This window comes from Chenopodium album, chromosome 26 (genome assembly GCF_948465745.1).
Source record: "Chenopodium album chromosome 26, dcCheAlbu1.1, whole genome shotgun sequence".
Taxonomy (NCBI): Eukaryota; Viridiplantae; Streptophyta; class Magnoliopsida; order Caryophyllales; family Amaranthaceae; genus Chenopodium; species Chenopodium album.
Genome location: NC_137859.1, coordinates 11,927,719 through 11,944,534, shown reverse-complemented (window position 1 = coordinate 11,944,534; position 16,816 = coordinate 11,927,719). Strand labels below are relative to the sequence as shown.

General features: G+C 37.6%; 1 protein-coding gene and 1 long non-coding RNA gene across 2 annotated transcripts; both read right to left on the bottom strand.

Annotated features, from left to right (window-relative positions):
* Positions 1-5,382: 5,382 nt before the first annotated feature.
* LOC145618308 (uncharacterized) lies at positions 5,383-7,043 on the bottom strand. The gene is made up of 2 exons (XR_014107893.1): positions 6,723-7,043; positions 5,383-5,849 (listed from the first exon to the last, which is right to left on the bottom strand). It is a non-coding gene; the product is annotated as an uncharacterized LOC145618308 (long non-coding RNA).
* Positions 7,044-9,612: 2,569 nt separating this feature from the next.
* LOC145616810 (uncharacterized) lies at positions 9,613-13,314 on the bottom strand. Its single transcript, XM_081671533.1, has 3 exons — positions 13,136-13,314; positions 10,256-10,489; positions 9,613-10,192 (listed from the first exon to the last, which is right to left on the bottom strand). The coding sequence occupies exons 1-3, from the start codon at positions 13,312-13,314 to the stop codon at positions 9,613-9,615; spliced, it is 993 nt and encodes a 330-aa protein (XP_081527659.1).
* Positions 13,315-16,816: the final 3,502 nt, after the last annotated feature.

The window sequence follows — 16,816 nt, the reverse complement described above, 5'->3', positions numbered from 1 at the left end:
TAAGGGGCAGTACAGCTTTGCTGTTGCACCTGTCAATTTTATTGTCCACAATTTTAAGTATCATTATTTTTGTTCATTCATTGAAAATTTGAAATAATGTTGAATTATGTCCTACCAAATCACACATATAAGTGTCCCACATTGATAAATGTTGATAGAGTCAAACACTTTATAAGGCTAAGAAGCAACCTCCTATCGCCATATGTTTTTGGTATAGAATTATATCTCCTTGAACTTGTAAAGTGGACTCTCTCTTGTGTTTGCAAGTGTGTTGTCCCACATTAATTGAAAAAGTAAGAGTATAGTGAATTTCTAACTTTATTGCACACATCGTGTATATTTTTCTGAAAATCTATTATCAGACAACTCCCAGTCCAAATTCAATATTGTTTTAAAAAACTATGAAAATAAAGACTAATATACATACGACTCATCCATTCTGTAATATTTGCTTCACTTTCTGTTTCAAAAGGTGTCTATCTTTATGGCTATAGGATCACTATTTACTCTCACAAACAATATTTTAGACCTATCATTATTCTCTCCAATCAACTCAACCGAATCAAAAATTAATAAAGTAAACATATACTTACTAGGGGAGTTATGGGGCAAAAGTAAGGAGATGGAGGGAATGATAATAATATGCAATACAAGAAATTGCGTTCTTTACCTTCCAATGGAATCCATTTACTCTTGTCATTATCCCTTATGCAGGAGATGAGGCCTCGAACAACAATATCACCTCTCTTTTGGGTTACTAATGGTGCATTTATGCTAATGTCGACGCTAACGAGGTTGTCAACAGCAGACGCAATACCTAGGAATGCAATAACAACAATGGTGACTAAGAAGACATTAGAATAAGCCATTGTTGTAAATTTTAAAATTTTGTTTTTAAACTTTAATATTTTATAAAAGCCTCTCTATATTTTTTTTGGTACTAAAAACGTAATACCTGTCTTGTTATTTATACTAGTATGTATTCTCTTATTTGCATGATTAGTTATTAGTATAACAATTATTTAATATACTTGGTATTTGCTGGATATATTATGCAATGATACGGCCTGCGGGCGGTTAGTTGAGCTCACGTTTTCTGGCCGGCCCAAATATATGAATTGCACAGCACTAAATATATACAGTATGTAATAGTTCAAGTGGTTAGAGCTTCCTTCTCTATCTTACGAGATCCTGAGATCGATTTTCATCCCCGCTCTTATGGCTCTCTAAGTACCAAAAATAAATGTATGAAAAATCATGTAAAAAGTGACTACTTGGTGTAAGAAAGATGGTATTTTTGACAAAAGTGCTAATTTTAATAGATTTTTCAATCGCCAATGCTAACACTATCTTCAATCATCAGAGAGAGTCTTTCAAAGTAGAGGACAAAGATATATACTTCTTTCGTTCCAATAATATTGCAACAATGAGAATTTTGCACTATTCCTCCTGTTTGACCATATAATATAATGTATACTTTAAGTAAAATATAGTCATTTGAGATTTTGTTAGATTCGTCTTATAAAGTACTTTCACAATTATCAACTTTATATAATTTTAACTCTTATACAATTATAGATATTTAACATATAAATTGTGGTAATTTCATCCTTTGTGCAATATTATTGGAATGGAGAAAGTAAGAAAACATTGGACCTCCTTGTCTTATGCTCTAGACGGTTTACTTACATATATAGATCTCTTCATTCCATTATGGGGGTTACTTCCACTAGGCGAAAATATCAATTGGCCACCGGTTCAAAACCCCCCTATGCCACCGGTTTTGAACCGGTGGTCAGTTGGGGGGTGGCAATTAGCTTTTTAAAAAGCCACCGGTTCAAAACCGGTGGCAAAAACAAGTATTGCCACCGGTTAACCGGTGGCAAAAACAAGTATTGCCACCGGTTAACCGGTGGCAATAATCTCTCCCGCTTTTTTTTTTTTTTTGTGTATTAATGAGGTTTGCCACTGGTTAACTGGTGGCAATAATGCCCTTAAAAAACAAAATTTTTTTTTTTTTTTTTTTTTCATTTTTTTCACTTAAAGTGTAGCAGAAACATATTTATATGTATAATATAAATAAAAACACATATATTCATCAATATGTAAGTAATTGTACAACAATTCCAATTTAGAAGATCTAAATTAATCAAATTACACAAAACTAAAATCGAATATACATAAAAAAATTTCCAATATAAAAAAAAATTTACAATATAAAAACAATATTCCTTCATCTTGACTCTTCGATTCCATTTAAGATCTAAATCAATAATATTCCTGCATCAATCAAAACAAAAAAAAAATCGATTAAAACAAGGCACTAAGATATGCAAACAGTACATGCACAAAAATGCAAAAACCCAGAAAAAAAAAATCCACAAAATTAAAAACAAAAACAACTGAAAAACCCAGAAAATCTACAACTCGTAATACCCGGAAGAAAACCCAGAAAAAAAAAATCAAACAAAAATGAAAACAAAATCCCATAAATAATTTTAAAAAACCGAGAAAAAAAATCAAAAAAATCAACAATTTAAACCCAGAATGTTCGAGAAATAACGAATTAAAATCCCAATTTGATTATAATTGAAAATCCCAAATTGATTATAATCGCATAATTAAACCCCAAAAAACGCATGCATCAATTAAAACAAAAAAATTAATAAAACTCATGAAACATAATCCCCAAAAACCCAGAAAACCCAAAAGACCCAGAAAACACGAAAAAAAAAAAACCAAATTAAAAATAACCAAGAAATTAAAAAAACCCAGAAATATCAATTAATTGAAACAACCTAAACCCAGAATAATCGAGAAGAGAGTAAGAGGTGAGTTGAGACAAAAGCTTAGCTGCAGTAATACTTTGGAAGAGAGTAAGAGGCGAGTTGAGACAAGAGGCGAGTTGAGACGGCGGCGGTGGTGAGACGACAGAGCAGAAAAGTGAAGGGAGGCCGGCGTGAGATGAGAGAGCAGGAAAGATCGAAGAGATGAGATGGGAGAGAAAGGAGAGGAAATCTGGAGAGAGAGAGAGGAGATGAGATCGAGAGGGGAGGAGATCTGGAGAGGAGATCAGGAGAGGATGGAGAGGAGGATATGGAGAGGAGATCAGGAGAGGAGGATATGGAGAGGAGGAGAGAGAATGAGCGAGGGAGGCTGAGAATGAGGAGAGAGAGTAGGGTTTGGGTTTATAAGGAGAAAGAGTAGGGCTTTTTTTTTATTATAAAAAAAAAAAAAAGCAAAAGCCACCGGTTCAAACCGGTGACAATAATTATATTGCCACGGGTTTAGTTTGAACCGGTGGCAAAAACCTCCCCTCAAAATCCCGCCTATTTTTCCCACATTTTGTCCACCGGTTTTTAAAAACCGGTGGCCTTAGGGCGGTGCTTATCTTCTTTTTTCACCTAGTGTTCGTCAGTATTATAGGGTTACCCGATCAGTGTTACAGGGGATATTTCGTTAGTGTTATAAGGGATACTCGATTAGTGTTATAAGGGTTATTTAGTTAGTGTTATAATAAGCATTACTTTCTTTATTTATGCGTAGCCCCATGATGGCAGTGCCGAACCCAGGAATTTGACGGTGGAGGGACAATTTAGATAATTAAATTTATAGAAAAAAAAATTCGGATACACAATTTTAAAAAGTCGAGTACATATTCAATCCAAAAGACCATATTATATATGCAATTCGGGTACATACTACTAAAATATCCTTCGGGTCTTCATTCTTTGAAATCGATCAATGACATCTTCATCAAGAACTTGTAAATACACTTCTTTCTCAATGAAAGTCACCAAACAATCATTCATCAATTGATCACCCATACTAATTCACCCTAATAATTCGATTCACAAATTACTTCACTAACAATTCATTTCACAAACTAATTAACCAAATAACTCTCTAATTCACAACCATTGAACATTGATAATTGATGAATTCATAAAAACATTACTTAAACTTTGTAAAATAGGGTTTTAAAAATATGAAAGACTTAAAAAAAAAAGAGGGAAAACCTACTTGGTGGGGCGGTGGCCAGTGGTGGCGGTGCTTGCTGCAGCCGGGACTCGTGGCCGCGTGGTTGGTGGTTCGTGCCTTCGTGGTTGGAAAATAGAAATAAGGGAGTAGTCGAGTGGTTTGGTTGAAATAAAACACCAAAAAAAAAGAAAAGGGAGTAATGTTACAAGGGGGATTCGAACCCATCAGCCCCTTGTCATATTGTTTCTTGCCCACTACCAACTTAGCTAAGGCAAACTTCTTATTTATTTATTACACTCAATTGTATATAATTTTCCCAGTTTTTTTTTTCCTGAAATTTTAATTTTTTCCTCTGTTATTTTTTTCCGAAAGTGAGGGGACAATCGTCCCCCCTTGTTCCTTAGTGGGTCAACCCATGAATGATGGTGCCAGCCGCACACAAAACACATTGAAAACAAAAGTAGAAGGAGAACAAATACATTCCATATTGAATTTATTGATAAGGTTTATGAGGGAAGGAGGAAAACCAAAGCGATGAAAAGTATCCCTAATGAAGCAACATTCAAGACTCAGAAAGCTTAATGAAAAATATGATGAGTTACCTCTTTAAAAATTACTCGTATGACATTATCCTCCTCAATCCCTCTACCCTTAATAAACACAAATTTTTATATGTGGTTGGCCACACCGTATGACCGGAGTTATTCAAGTTACTCGGTCAGGGATTACTCGAGGGGTTCGGTCAGAGGTTACTTGAAGGGTTTTGTTAGGGGTTACTCCATCAAGGGTTACTCAATCTGGGGTTACTTGAGGGGTTCAGTAAAGGGTTAATCGAGGGGTTACTTGGTCAGGGATTACTGATGGCCTGTTTTGATTTACTAAAGTGAGCTGAGCTGAAATGAACTAAACTAATTGGAGCTGAATTGAACTGAACTGAATAAAGCTGAAATGAATTGTTTATGAGTGAAGGAAATTAGGAGCTGGACTAAACAAAATAGAGCTGAAATGAATTGTTTATGAGAGAAGGAAATTAGGAGCTGAACTGAACTAAAGTGAATTGATTGGAGCTGAACCAATTAGAAAAAATTTCTTCAAAATTAATCTCATTTGAAACTTAACTTTCTTGTAAACTAGGGCAGCTAATGCGCATGACATAGTTAGGGCCTGTTCACATTTACTTAATTTCAGTTCAGTTTAATTCAGCTCAGCTCTAATCAGTTCAGTTTAGTTCAGTTCAGCTCCAATCAGTTAATTCAGTTCAGCTCTTAGTTTTCTTCTCCCATAAAATATTCAGTTCAGTTCAATTCAGCTCTAATCAGTTAAGTTCGATTTGACCTAATGTCACAGAAACATTAGTCGTAAGCAAAGTTAATGAGATGTAAACCAATACTCCGATCCATATTTTTATGTTTATAAATATGCTTCATTTCTTCATTCTTAACCGCATTTAAAAGTAATTACATTCACAAATCAACACATCAAAATCCTAACAAAGATCATGCTCAAAATCACGATCAATTCCTTTTTCAAATCCAACTACAATTGCACAAGCCCTTTTGTAAGCACAAATACAATTCGTATTCATATATCCGATTCCAATATAGGTAAAACCGGATTGAAAACAAAAGGTCCGTAGGAGTAGAGGTTAACATTGTCCGGTTGGCGGACCGGGTTTACAAGAGGGGCACCGGCGAGGCCTTGATTGGTGTTAGTCGGGACACTGCAGTTGTTTCCGTCGCCGGGCCTATCTAGGAACACCTTACAATCGGTGTAACGTTTAGCAGGCAAACTGATTGTGTAGTAACCATTTTCATTTGTCATTGTTGACTCTACTAAGTACCTTAGGCATGATACCCTTGCATATGCCCCTGCGTATTTTCAACAATTTTATACATCATTAATTCATCATTTATACTAATCCAAAACCTTAACTTAGATTAGGGGTAACATAATATGTACTTGGATTCCTTAACTTCACAGTAAAAAATAAAAAATTAAAAAAAAAAGGAAAAAATAACAATGCATTTATCATTGACAAAATTTATAATTAGATGGCGTATTATTAAAGGAACTATAAAAAAAGGCAAAAATAACATTGCATTTTTTTTTTTTTTGAAACAATAAAAAAGTTAATCTATATGATTATATGAAACAATAAATCTAACAAAAATCCACCTACTTAATCATGATCTTCCCGTCAAAAAAAAAAAAAAAAAAAAAAAAAAAAAAAAAAAAATCATGATCTAAAAATCCAATCTTTTATGTATACAAATGGATTACTGCCTCTGTTCTCTTTTTATCATCTAGTTTGACTTTTTTTATTTTGGGGAATATTTCAATTTGATCATTGATATTATGAATTTATGATATATTGAATATTAAAATGATTTAAGTAGTAGAAATTTAGTATTTGAAATTGTTTCTCAAAACACTTAATTTTATAAAGTACTTATAAAAATAAAATTTAAAAAAAAAAAAAACAAACAAACAAACAAAACAAAACAAAAAAAACAAAAAACTAAAAATCCATGATTAAATAAGCTTGATTTTGAAAATTATGTCAAATCTCAGTAGCGAAAAATAAAGAAGAACAAAGGGAGTATCACTTAATTTACGATCTATAACTCTGTAAGTCTAAAAAAACATAAATAGTATCAAATCACGATTATAATTTAAATTTATCATTACCACCAATTAATACTATTGCTAAATATGAAGAAATTAATGAAATCAAATCTTACCTTTCATGGGAGTCCAATCATTTCCATCATAACTAACGCAAAAGATGGTGCCTTGTACCGTTGAAGGGACAATATTTTCTTGGGTGGTATTTTTGGATACATAGTTTTGTCGGTTAACATTTACTCTGTTTTTTGCAGAAGCAAAACCCAGAAATGCAAGAACAAGAATAGTTGTTAAGATCTGAGAATGAGCCATTTTACAACATAACAAATTATTGATTTTCGAGGTTACAACTTTAAGAAAACCTTTGGTCCAACAATAATAATATAATATAATATATGGCTAATTGTATGGTTTATAGTATTGATTATTTAATTAGTTGCTTTATTGTGGCAGTGGGGATAACTTGGTTAATCGCATGTTATAGTACAGCTCAGCACTAATTTTTAATGCCAAATTGCAAGCAAAGTTCTAAAAAAAAAAAGTAGTGATTTTGATACTAACTAGCCAACCAATTCTGAACAATCAAATTCATTTGACTTGTAGAATATTGGAACACTATTATAGAAATTTCACAAGATAATAAATGTGTTAGTCATGTGCATATTTAGGGCATGTTCTGATTTATCGAATTGATCTGAACTGATTGAAGCTGAACTGATTGGAGCTGAATTAAACTGAGCTGAACTGAATTATTTATTAGAGAAGGAAATTAAGAACTGAACTGAACTGAACTGAAATTAAGCTGAAGAGAACAGGTATTTAGAAGTGAATGAGTTTATATTACTGAAATTATATAGGTTAGATTAAGAAAGGAATTAATGTTCACATGAGGAGGTTATATATTACTCCCTCAAACAAATGGATTAGGTTATATAAGAAATGTAAGAAGAGTCTAAGTGTTTACCATAAGATCTCTCTATTATTTATACAAAAATGTCCATTTAAAATACTGTTAATTTTGACTTACTCTTTAAAATGAATGTAGTATAATTTGGAACAAGCATGCATTGCGTGCACATAGATCTAGTAATAATATGATGCTACTATTGAGTATTGAGAATTGTGAGCAATGACTAAAGGTGGGCACGAGTTGTTTCATGTCAGCATCCCTTTAATACTTCCTCCGTTGATAACTAGATATATTAATCATTGAAATTATGCATTGACAAACATGATAAAAGAAACATTATACTTGAAAACAAAGAATGTGTACAAAAACATAAATTGAATTTAACTTCTACTCATTGCGAAGCAACTAAAAAAAGGCATTGCAAACCTTCCCCATTACAATGATTTACATTCATTTCTAACAGGTACAAAGGCTACTCAGTACAAGAAATGATGTTGCAAGAATATTATTAACAAAGTTAACATTGCCAGATACCTTTGCACTGACTATCAGTCTATCACCAAGCAACACTAGATTTGTCTAGGTGGAAGATCATAACCAAACAGGCGAATCTGAATGAGTTACTTAGTCTAGGAGGAAGGTCGTTTGTCTTCAATGCCTTAAAGGCACCTCAATACTAGAAAGTCATACTGTGGCAGTTGCTCGTTTTAAGCACAAACAAGGTTTAGATGAATTGGCTACTGGATGGGACACCCAAGAACAATGATGTGTATCAAAGATAAGGACCTTCAGAGCTCGACCATGCTGAAAACTAACCAGGACATCCAAGAGTAGTAAGTCTTATCCACAGAAAGAGGTTGAATTCTGGTTAACAACCACGAGATAAAAAGTTAAAAACAGAGGTCCCAAATCCCAAACATAGTAAAGAAAGCTAACGAAAGAGTAAAGTTTATTTCAATTATAATACTACCTCTGTTAACTTTTAGTCGCAACTTTGGGGTATTATTTGTGAGACATAAGATATTCCAAAGTTGCAACTAAAAGTTAACGGAGGTAGTAAGCATTCTTTTCTTATTATCACTAGCTTCGCAGCAATAAGAACAAGCTTTCAATGGGCTGCTGTGAGCTCAGTGTTACCTTAGTCTGCTACACCACCACCCCCCAACCCTCACCGGGACCATAATCCATAACATTTGAAATTGGTCATTAAACACACCTCTAGCTCAAGCAATAAAGCTCTTCAAGTCCTCTTCAACAGTGCATCTGTATCATAGACTTCGGATAAAATACTTGCTTCGGCTTGGAAAAGAAAACACAACTACGTACATACAGTTGAGAAATCATGGGCCTTTGTAGCTGTGATGAATATCAGAGCAACTGCAGCACCAAAAACTCCCTTCCAGAGTGAGGCATACAGGCAGGCCAACTCCGTAAAACAATATTCAAGTTGGTGCACTTAGCCATTCAAAACGAAGAACACAATCACACATCTCTGCTGCGAAACTTATGATAGAAATTGTAATGATAGGAGCAGTATTATTCTTGAGCTGACATTGGTATATGATAGTCATAAGCAAACATTTTTAAACATATCGAACTCCTAACATGGTACCTCCACTCCGCCCACCCCCCCCCCCCCCCCCCCCCCCCCCCCCCCCTCTCTGAAAAAAAGACCATGTGTTAGCATTTAACATAATTTTTACAACTATAAAGACCATGTTATCAAGTCAAAAGGTGCTGCCACTAGAAAGTGATCAAAAGCAGTATAGGCTTCATAGGTTTCAAGGTTTGATAAGCTAAGCCAATACTCAAATTTTGAATTGCACTTAAATCACACAGGAGTATCTAGAAGAAATCAATCTTTCTGGTAACATCATAGCACTTCACAACTAGTAGGGAAAAGAAAATAGAAAACAAGAGATAACAAATATGTACCTCGTATTACTAATAAGTTGACAACCTTTTCTGGTTCATTTCGAGGGGGCATTAAAGTTCGAGAATAATGAAAATCGTTTTGATGAAACTAACAATATTAACATTGCCTGATACCTTATGCACTGACTAACATAAAGCAGCATTAGAATTTGGCGATACCTTTAAGAATGGATTTTGCATCTTTCTACATTAAACGACTCCACTGTAGAACCTGTCAGTTGAGCATAAACTTGATGGACTTCCTCAAATGGCAGAACAAACCTTTTCAAGAACACAATTTCAGAATAGACAATAATGGTAGAAAAACGATAATCCATCCTTACAAGCCCTTTCTCCTTCAAAATCTGTAAGACTCGATGTCTCGGCAATAATCTCTTCTCCATGCTATACATGAATAAGTTAGGCTGTACTGCTAAATAATCAGGCTTGTAACCCAGTTGGTTCATCAGATAATCTAGTCTTTCCTTGATCCTGGCCTCTGAACTAGTGATACACAGGAGATTTTGCCTGATCAATTTCATAACATTATATTGAGTCCATCCAAAACTCATAAATACATTGCATTTATCCTTGATATGCTTCTCACCATAGAAAAGCATAAAATTGACACCATACAAGAACATTGACGAGTCTCGAGGAATCCCTAAGTTTAATTCAACCTTAATTAAGGTATCTCGAAGCAAATCAGTTCTCACCATAAAAGAATTAGGCTGCCGAAGAATGTGTTTCTGGATTGTTTCACTAGAAATGCCACATTAATTTTGCAATAGTTCAACATTGGGAATACAATTATTAGCAGCTCACTGAAAGTTGAACCAAAATGATCGCTTGAGAATTCTAACAACATTCTCATCACTACCCAAAACATTCTTAAGAGCATGAATTACAGGACCCAATCTTTGGTGCAATATCCTAGGATTTCGAACAATAGTTTGAACTACATCGGAATCATACATACCCAGGTCATTAAGAAGCTGAATTTTGGGTTTAAGGGTTTCATGAACCCTAGAAACTAAATCCGGGGTCAATAATGATTTTCTGAATATGAGATTGTTGAAAACCAAATTGTTTAAATAATTGAATAACAGAATTAACATTTTCAAAGAAATTGAATTCAGTAGTATCTCCCACTTTCCATGATTTAGTGAACTTAGCAGAAAAGGAGAGAGATTGATGATTGGAGAAACCCAGATTATCAACTAAGAAATTCGCTAATGAGGTAGAGAATGATGAAGAAGAAGAAGAAGTTGATGTTGAGTACAACAATGGACGGCGCAGGGAGAAGTAGAGGCTTTGGACGCCATAGGAGCTGCTCCCAAGCTTCAACATTTGCACATCTTTTGGTTGGGCAGCCTCTCAAGGGGGGTCATAGGGTGTGTTGTTTTTATGATTTATAATGTCCGTACTTAAAAAATGAATTTAAAAAAAAAAATTTGAACTTTAATACTAAATCCTAGCCTCCTCTCTCTCTTCTCTCTCGACTTTAGCCTCCATTGTCAATTTTGAAGGGCTTCCATCGGATTTCACCGGTGGAAAGCCCCAATCTTTATTTTTTTTAAGCTTTTTGTTTCTTACAATAATGTCTCCCTCGAATGAAAGGGTTTATTTCCTTCGAAAGACAAGGTTTTTTCGATCTCCTTTGAAAGACAATGTTTTTCAAACTACTTCGAAAGACAAGGTTTTATTTGTGTTTAATTTGGTCTTTGGTTGTGCGGGGCTATGATTGATTATGACTCGAATTCGAGTTACAGAATCAACACAAGAATTTACTTTCTCACAAAATTGCGAAGCGACGACGGATCCACTCAAAAAGTTGTATGAGATAACGAATCGAGAATGTGCCGAATTGTAATATAAATATATTTGGATTCTTAGCCCTTCTCTGATTAATTCTTGTTTGACTTTGTTAAATTCGTTTTCATTATCGTTTATTGTCAATTGTAGATGTCGTATGACTTTAATTAAAGAAACTTAGTGTCCTTCATAACTTCTTTCAAAATTTAAAAAAAAAAAAGATGAATAGTGTGTGTTCAAATACATTACATTTTTTGTTTTTTCTAAGCTATGCCCCACAGTTATTGAGTTTCTAAAGTGTGCCATGCTTTTTCAAAATTATAAGATATACCCTTCAATTTAAGGTGTTTATTCAACCGTATAAATCATAATACCCTCCCCTAAGTCAGTTCATTACAGAAGCTCTTTAGCCATATGAAGAAAAAAGATGCTCCTCCTAATGTCTTCGGCCTGGTTGTCAACGACATTCTAAAGCTCGCTCTTCGTTGTCAGGGGTGTTCATTCTCTTTTGTGAAAAGAGACGGTAATCGTGTTGCACACGAACAAGCTAAACTTAGTTCTAGTTTTGATGAGTTTAGAGTATGGATGGAAGAGGTTCCTTTGAGTATCTCTGATTTTGTAATTGCTGACTTGAACTCTTTGGTTGATCAATAAATCTCTTTGCCCGGTTTTTGTCCAAAAGAAAAAAAAATAAATAAATAAATAAAAACCTTAGCATAAAAAACATATTAGAAAAAATTAATACATATCATAGTAGACCTCCAAGGTATATAACTTATAAGTTATAGGAAATATGGAAAAGAAAAATCCAACCTTTGGACCTTTGTCTCCTAAAAATCCAACCTTTATACCCCACCTTCTCCAACAGATCCATTTGACCTTTAACCTGTCAAACAGGTTAAAATGATTTTTTTTTTTTTTAATTTTACCTTGAACACCAAGACGGTCGAGTGACTCGTCTAACACTCGACCGTCTTAGTAATAGGTTAATATTCTGACTTCACTTTGTGTCGTGGGAGTTACACATATAACATTAACCCCCATTTTCTTAGTTGAAGCACGACGTAAACTAAGAAAATCATCCTCGTGGTGTCATCGGAAGTGCTTTGGAAAGCATAATGCAACAACACATACATGAAATGACAAAGGAACATATGAATTCGGGTCACATGCAAAATAAATCATGTTTTGGGTGTTTTTGTCCCTTGGGAGAGTTACAACTCGAAGACTGATCCAACAGGCTCTGTACCTGCAAAATCAACGAAGACACCAGTTGGGTGGTGCTCCACCTCCAACAATCAGGTTAGTAACTTGAAGAAGGATAAAAAGCGCGGAAATTTAGGTGGGGATCTACTTGGATTCCAAGCTCAGATATTCTCTGATGAGAGAGAAAGTGGATGTAATAAATGATTGTGAATGCCCCCAAAATGGGGAAATATCTCCCTATTTATAGGGTCATGGGGAAAGGTGCCCTCCACTAGGTCATTCTGACCTAGGGCAGATGGGCTGCGACGCAAAAGTGCGGATTTGGGGAATTGGGCCCTTGAAGGCCGCAATTCTGAAGACATATCTGGGAATGCCACGTGTCAGCTGGAGATTGGTCAGAGATGACTTGCCAGCCTCTGACACGTGGCAGGCCCTCATTGGTCCAAGTGTCTAGGGTAAAAATACCCCAAACATTTGCCCCTCACAGGTGCCACGTGACTGGTCACGTGACGCCTGTGACACGCGTCACCCCAGGAGGGGTGAACATTAAAACGGCTAGGTTTAATGGTAGTTTTTCCGTTTCACCTGCCTATAAATAGGGATTTACCCGCCTCCTCTCCTCTCATTATTTTTCACCATTTTCATTTTCTAGAGAGAGAAAGAGAAGTTTTTAGAGAGAGTTACTCTGATCCCGGTTGCGTACTTGCGATTCCCAGATTCCCGTGTGCATTTCTCAAGGTCATCCGGTCACCGGTTGCTGTTTTCAGATTTTTCACAGCTTTCAAGTAAGGTAACCGCCTATACCTTTCTTTAAGCTTTTTCTTCTTTTTAGCCTGTATACATTCTTTTCCGTCTGTATACATTTGTTTTCCAAAATCAAAATGGACTCTCCATCTTCACACACGGCACTGCCTAGGACACTCAGCCTGTCTCCTGGTACGGCTGAATCTAGAACCGGGGGTGCCTTTTCTAGACAGTCGGAACTGCTTTGCTCATCCCCGAATTCCTCCCTCTTTGTGTCTGTGCAGGACACAATGGCCAGAGTTAAACAAACGGCTGTCAAGCTTAGACACCGGCGCGCTAAGAAAGTGCGTGTTGAAGATGTCACAAGGGACGAGGACTATGAGGGTCCGGATGAGCAGGAAAGTTCTGAAAGTGGCGCCCCCTCCTCCCCAAATGAGAATGAAGTGAGGGAGTCAGGCGGTGAAGATGTTGCCTCTTCCTCTGAGATGGAAGAGGGGTCAGGCGGCGATGAGGATGTAGAGAGATCAGGTCAAAGGCATCTGGCTCTAAACAAGAGAATTTTGCGGCTGACTATCAGCTGCCGGCAAAGACCTCTATCAGCCCTGACCCAAAGAAAATAAGGATGTTGCCGGCTGATAGAGCCTTGCAGAAGAGCAGCTTCCAGGCCTTCAAACAGAGACACCCTTTTGGAGATGGGTGGTATATCACGGTTCCGCCTGCGGATGCCGTCATGGCCTGGGAGGACAACATAAAGAACGCAGACAATTATTTTGTCTGCTTTGAAGCGGTCATCGAAGCCGGCCTCCGGTTCCCCCTCCACACTGGGATCAGGAAGATTCTCAAAGGGTACGATCTGGGGGTCTGGCAGTTAACTCCAAATTCATGGGGGAATATACTGAGCTATATTGCCGCCTATGAATTTCAAGATATAGAGCCTAGTTTCTCGGCCTTTGCTCACATGCACTACTTGAGCAGTGCCCCAGGCGGTCATGGGGCTTGGTACACTCTCACAACCTTGCCCCAATATCAAATAACTTTGGACAAAGTGTCCAATTAGTCCGGGTGGAGGGAAAAGTTTTATTTGATTTCCTCCCCCTCACTTGCCCACAACCGGACACTGCGCCGGTACAATAAGGAACCGGCTCTCCTTGGCAGGAAGTGTGCCCTCCCGGAGATCTCTTCATGGGCCCGGTGGCAGATAATGGACCTGGGCTTTTTTGAAACCACAACTGAGCCCATGGGGGATGGGACTCAGATTATTGTGCCAAAGAACTAGATCCTCCATCCGGATTTTTTCAAGGATGAAAGATTTATGTCCGCCTGCGGACTTAGCCCTATGTTTCCCAAGGGTAGATCCAATGTACTTGACGGATTTGTTTTGTTTTTCATAATCATTGTTGTATTGCTTTGACTAATGTTCCGCATGATTTTTTGCAAACGAAGCCAAGAAGATGGTCGATCGGGAGAAAACCCCAGCTAAGTCCGTTGCGCAGCTGCGCAAAGAGCAGCTGCTTACCAAAAAAGCAGCTCTTGAAGCAAAGGACGCCAAGAAAGGCGGGGTAAGACTACCTATCCTAACGTTTTTTGCTGAATTTCTCTAAGTATTTTTGCCGGCTACTGATTTTTAACTTCTCCTGTTGTAGGGCACCGACAAGATCATTCCACGCTACTTCTCCAAACACATCAAAAGACCCGGAGAGGAGCTTCAGAAGACTCCGGCTGCCAAGGCCCCTAGAAGGACCCCTTCCCAGACAACCTCTTCTGCCAAACCAGATCATCCTAAGACTGGTGGCAAATCCCCTTCAGCAATGAAGGCTTTGAGTGAGAGCTCAAAGCAGACTGGGGAGAAAATGCCGGATGCCTCAGAGGCATCGAAGAGTGGCGTGCCACTCAATGTTGCAGTCAGCACTACAGCGGCTGGGGAGAGGGAAACCCCAAAGCCCCAAACTCAAGGTAAGGCTACCATCGAAATTCCTTACCCCCTTGACTTTATGCGAGTCAAGACTAAGGTAAACCCATCCGGAGGCTCAGTGAGCAGCCGACAACAGATGAATGCTGCCTATGCTGCATCCCTCTCACCAAGTACTTCTTTTGGTGCAGATGCTACCTCCGGGGCACCTAACTTCCCGCCTTTTGCCAAGAGGATGGTGAGGACCCTCACCCGGACTGAGAAAAATTCAGTACCTGATCTGCAGGTAGTGGATTTTGACCGGATTATGGGCCAACTGGCGGAGGTAAGTTGATCTTAACCTCAACACTTGTATATTTTTACTTAATTTCATTAAGTGCTAACTTTCCCGGCTGACTCTTCTAGGTTATGCTGAGAGTGGACGGGCTCCGGGCCCCCTTCAGGCGGAAGCAAGAAGAGGTAATTGACGCCAAAAGAAGGGCAATTCAAAATCTCACCTTAGCTGAACATGCACATTATATGTCTGATCTTACAATTAAAGCAGTGGATTTAAAACAGGATGAGCTGGTTCAGACCCTGACGGCTGCTAACGAAGCCGCGACCACCCGGGCCAACGAACTTGAGGAAAAGCTGAAGAATGTTGAATCTGATCTCAAGGCGTTGGAGGATGCTGATAAAGAAAATGCCAATCTCCGGGCAGATGTCAGCCGGTTAAGGGTGGAGATTGTCAGGCTGAAGAACCAGCATCGGGATAAAATTGTTAAGGAGAAAACCCGGCTGGTGCAGGAAAACAAGCGGGACAATGAGGCCCGCCTGAAGATGGCATGGGGACTCCTCTACCTAGAAGTGGACTTTGAATATTACAAGATGAGGTATGATTATGCCACAGCGGCATATGATGCCCAAGTTCTGGGAGAGGAAGCACCGCCTCGCTTCAAAGTCTGGGCTGAAGAGCAGGGATATGAATTCTCTGACGATAAAGAGGAGCAGGCGGGGGAGCAGGAAGAAAATCAAGAGAACCAGCCTGAAGAGGCTGTGAACATTGAAGAGAACCTCCCCCCGGTGCAGGTCCAACCGGAGAAGAACCAGCCGGAGCAGCATCCTCCCCAAGAGTAAATCAGCTCTTGGTTTCAGCGGCAGTATGCCAACCAACCATTTATTTTTCTTTTTTATTTCTGCGGCAGTATGCCAAGTTTCTTTGCCTTTCCAGCCTGTGTGCCGAATATGTGATGTATCTTTACCGACTGTAGAGTCGGGTAACAATGGTTTCTACACCGGATGTAATTCCGGTTAACAATTATTTTGGCCTTTGTGCCAATATTTATGAAGTATACCGACTCGGTCAGTTTTTTTTATACTTGCACAATTTTTCAATTTTTTCAGTTTTTCACTTTTGCATATATGCTTGATATATACTTGTGATTAAAAATTATGGCGATTGATGATCAATTAGACGTAAAAGAAAAATTAAAGGTCAAAGACCAAAGAGAAATTAAAAGGGCTACTTTTGAACAACCCTATTTGGTAAAATAAAAATTAAACAAGGTTAAAAGACCAAAGAGGAAAGAGCTTCAATTCCTCTCAACCCAATTTAGTAAAATAGTTACTTTGAGGATAATTTGAAGACAAAAGGTGCAGCAGAGTAGAGGATAGCATTGTCCGAAAGGCGTCTAGGTTTGGAAGGATGAGCACCAGAGAGGCCATCGTTGGTA

Bases quoted from the DNA above. Each gene is read 5' to 3' on its own strand.
- LOC145616810 (XM_081671533.1), bottom strand. From the start codon at position 13,314: ATGTATACAGACGGAAAAGAATGTATACAGGCTAAAAAGAAGAAAAAG. The intron at 10,490-13,135 runs GTAACTCTCTCT...TCTCATATTCAG, and splicing joins AGTACGCAACCGGGATCAGA to AAAATCATTATTGACCCCGG. The intron at 10,193-10,255 runs GTGAGCTGCTAA...TGGCATTTCTAG, and splicing joins TCATTTTGGTTCAACTTTCA to TGAAACAATCCAGAAACACA.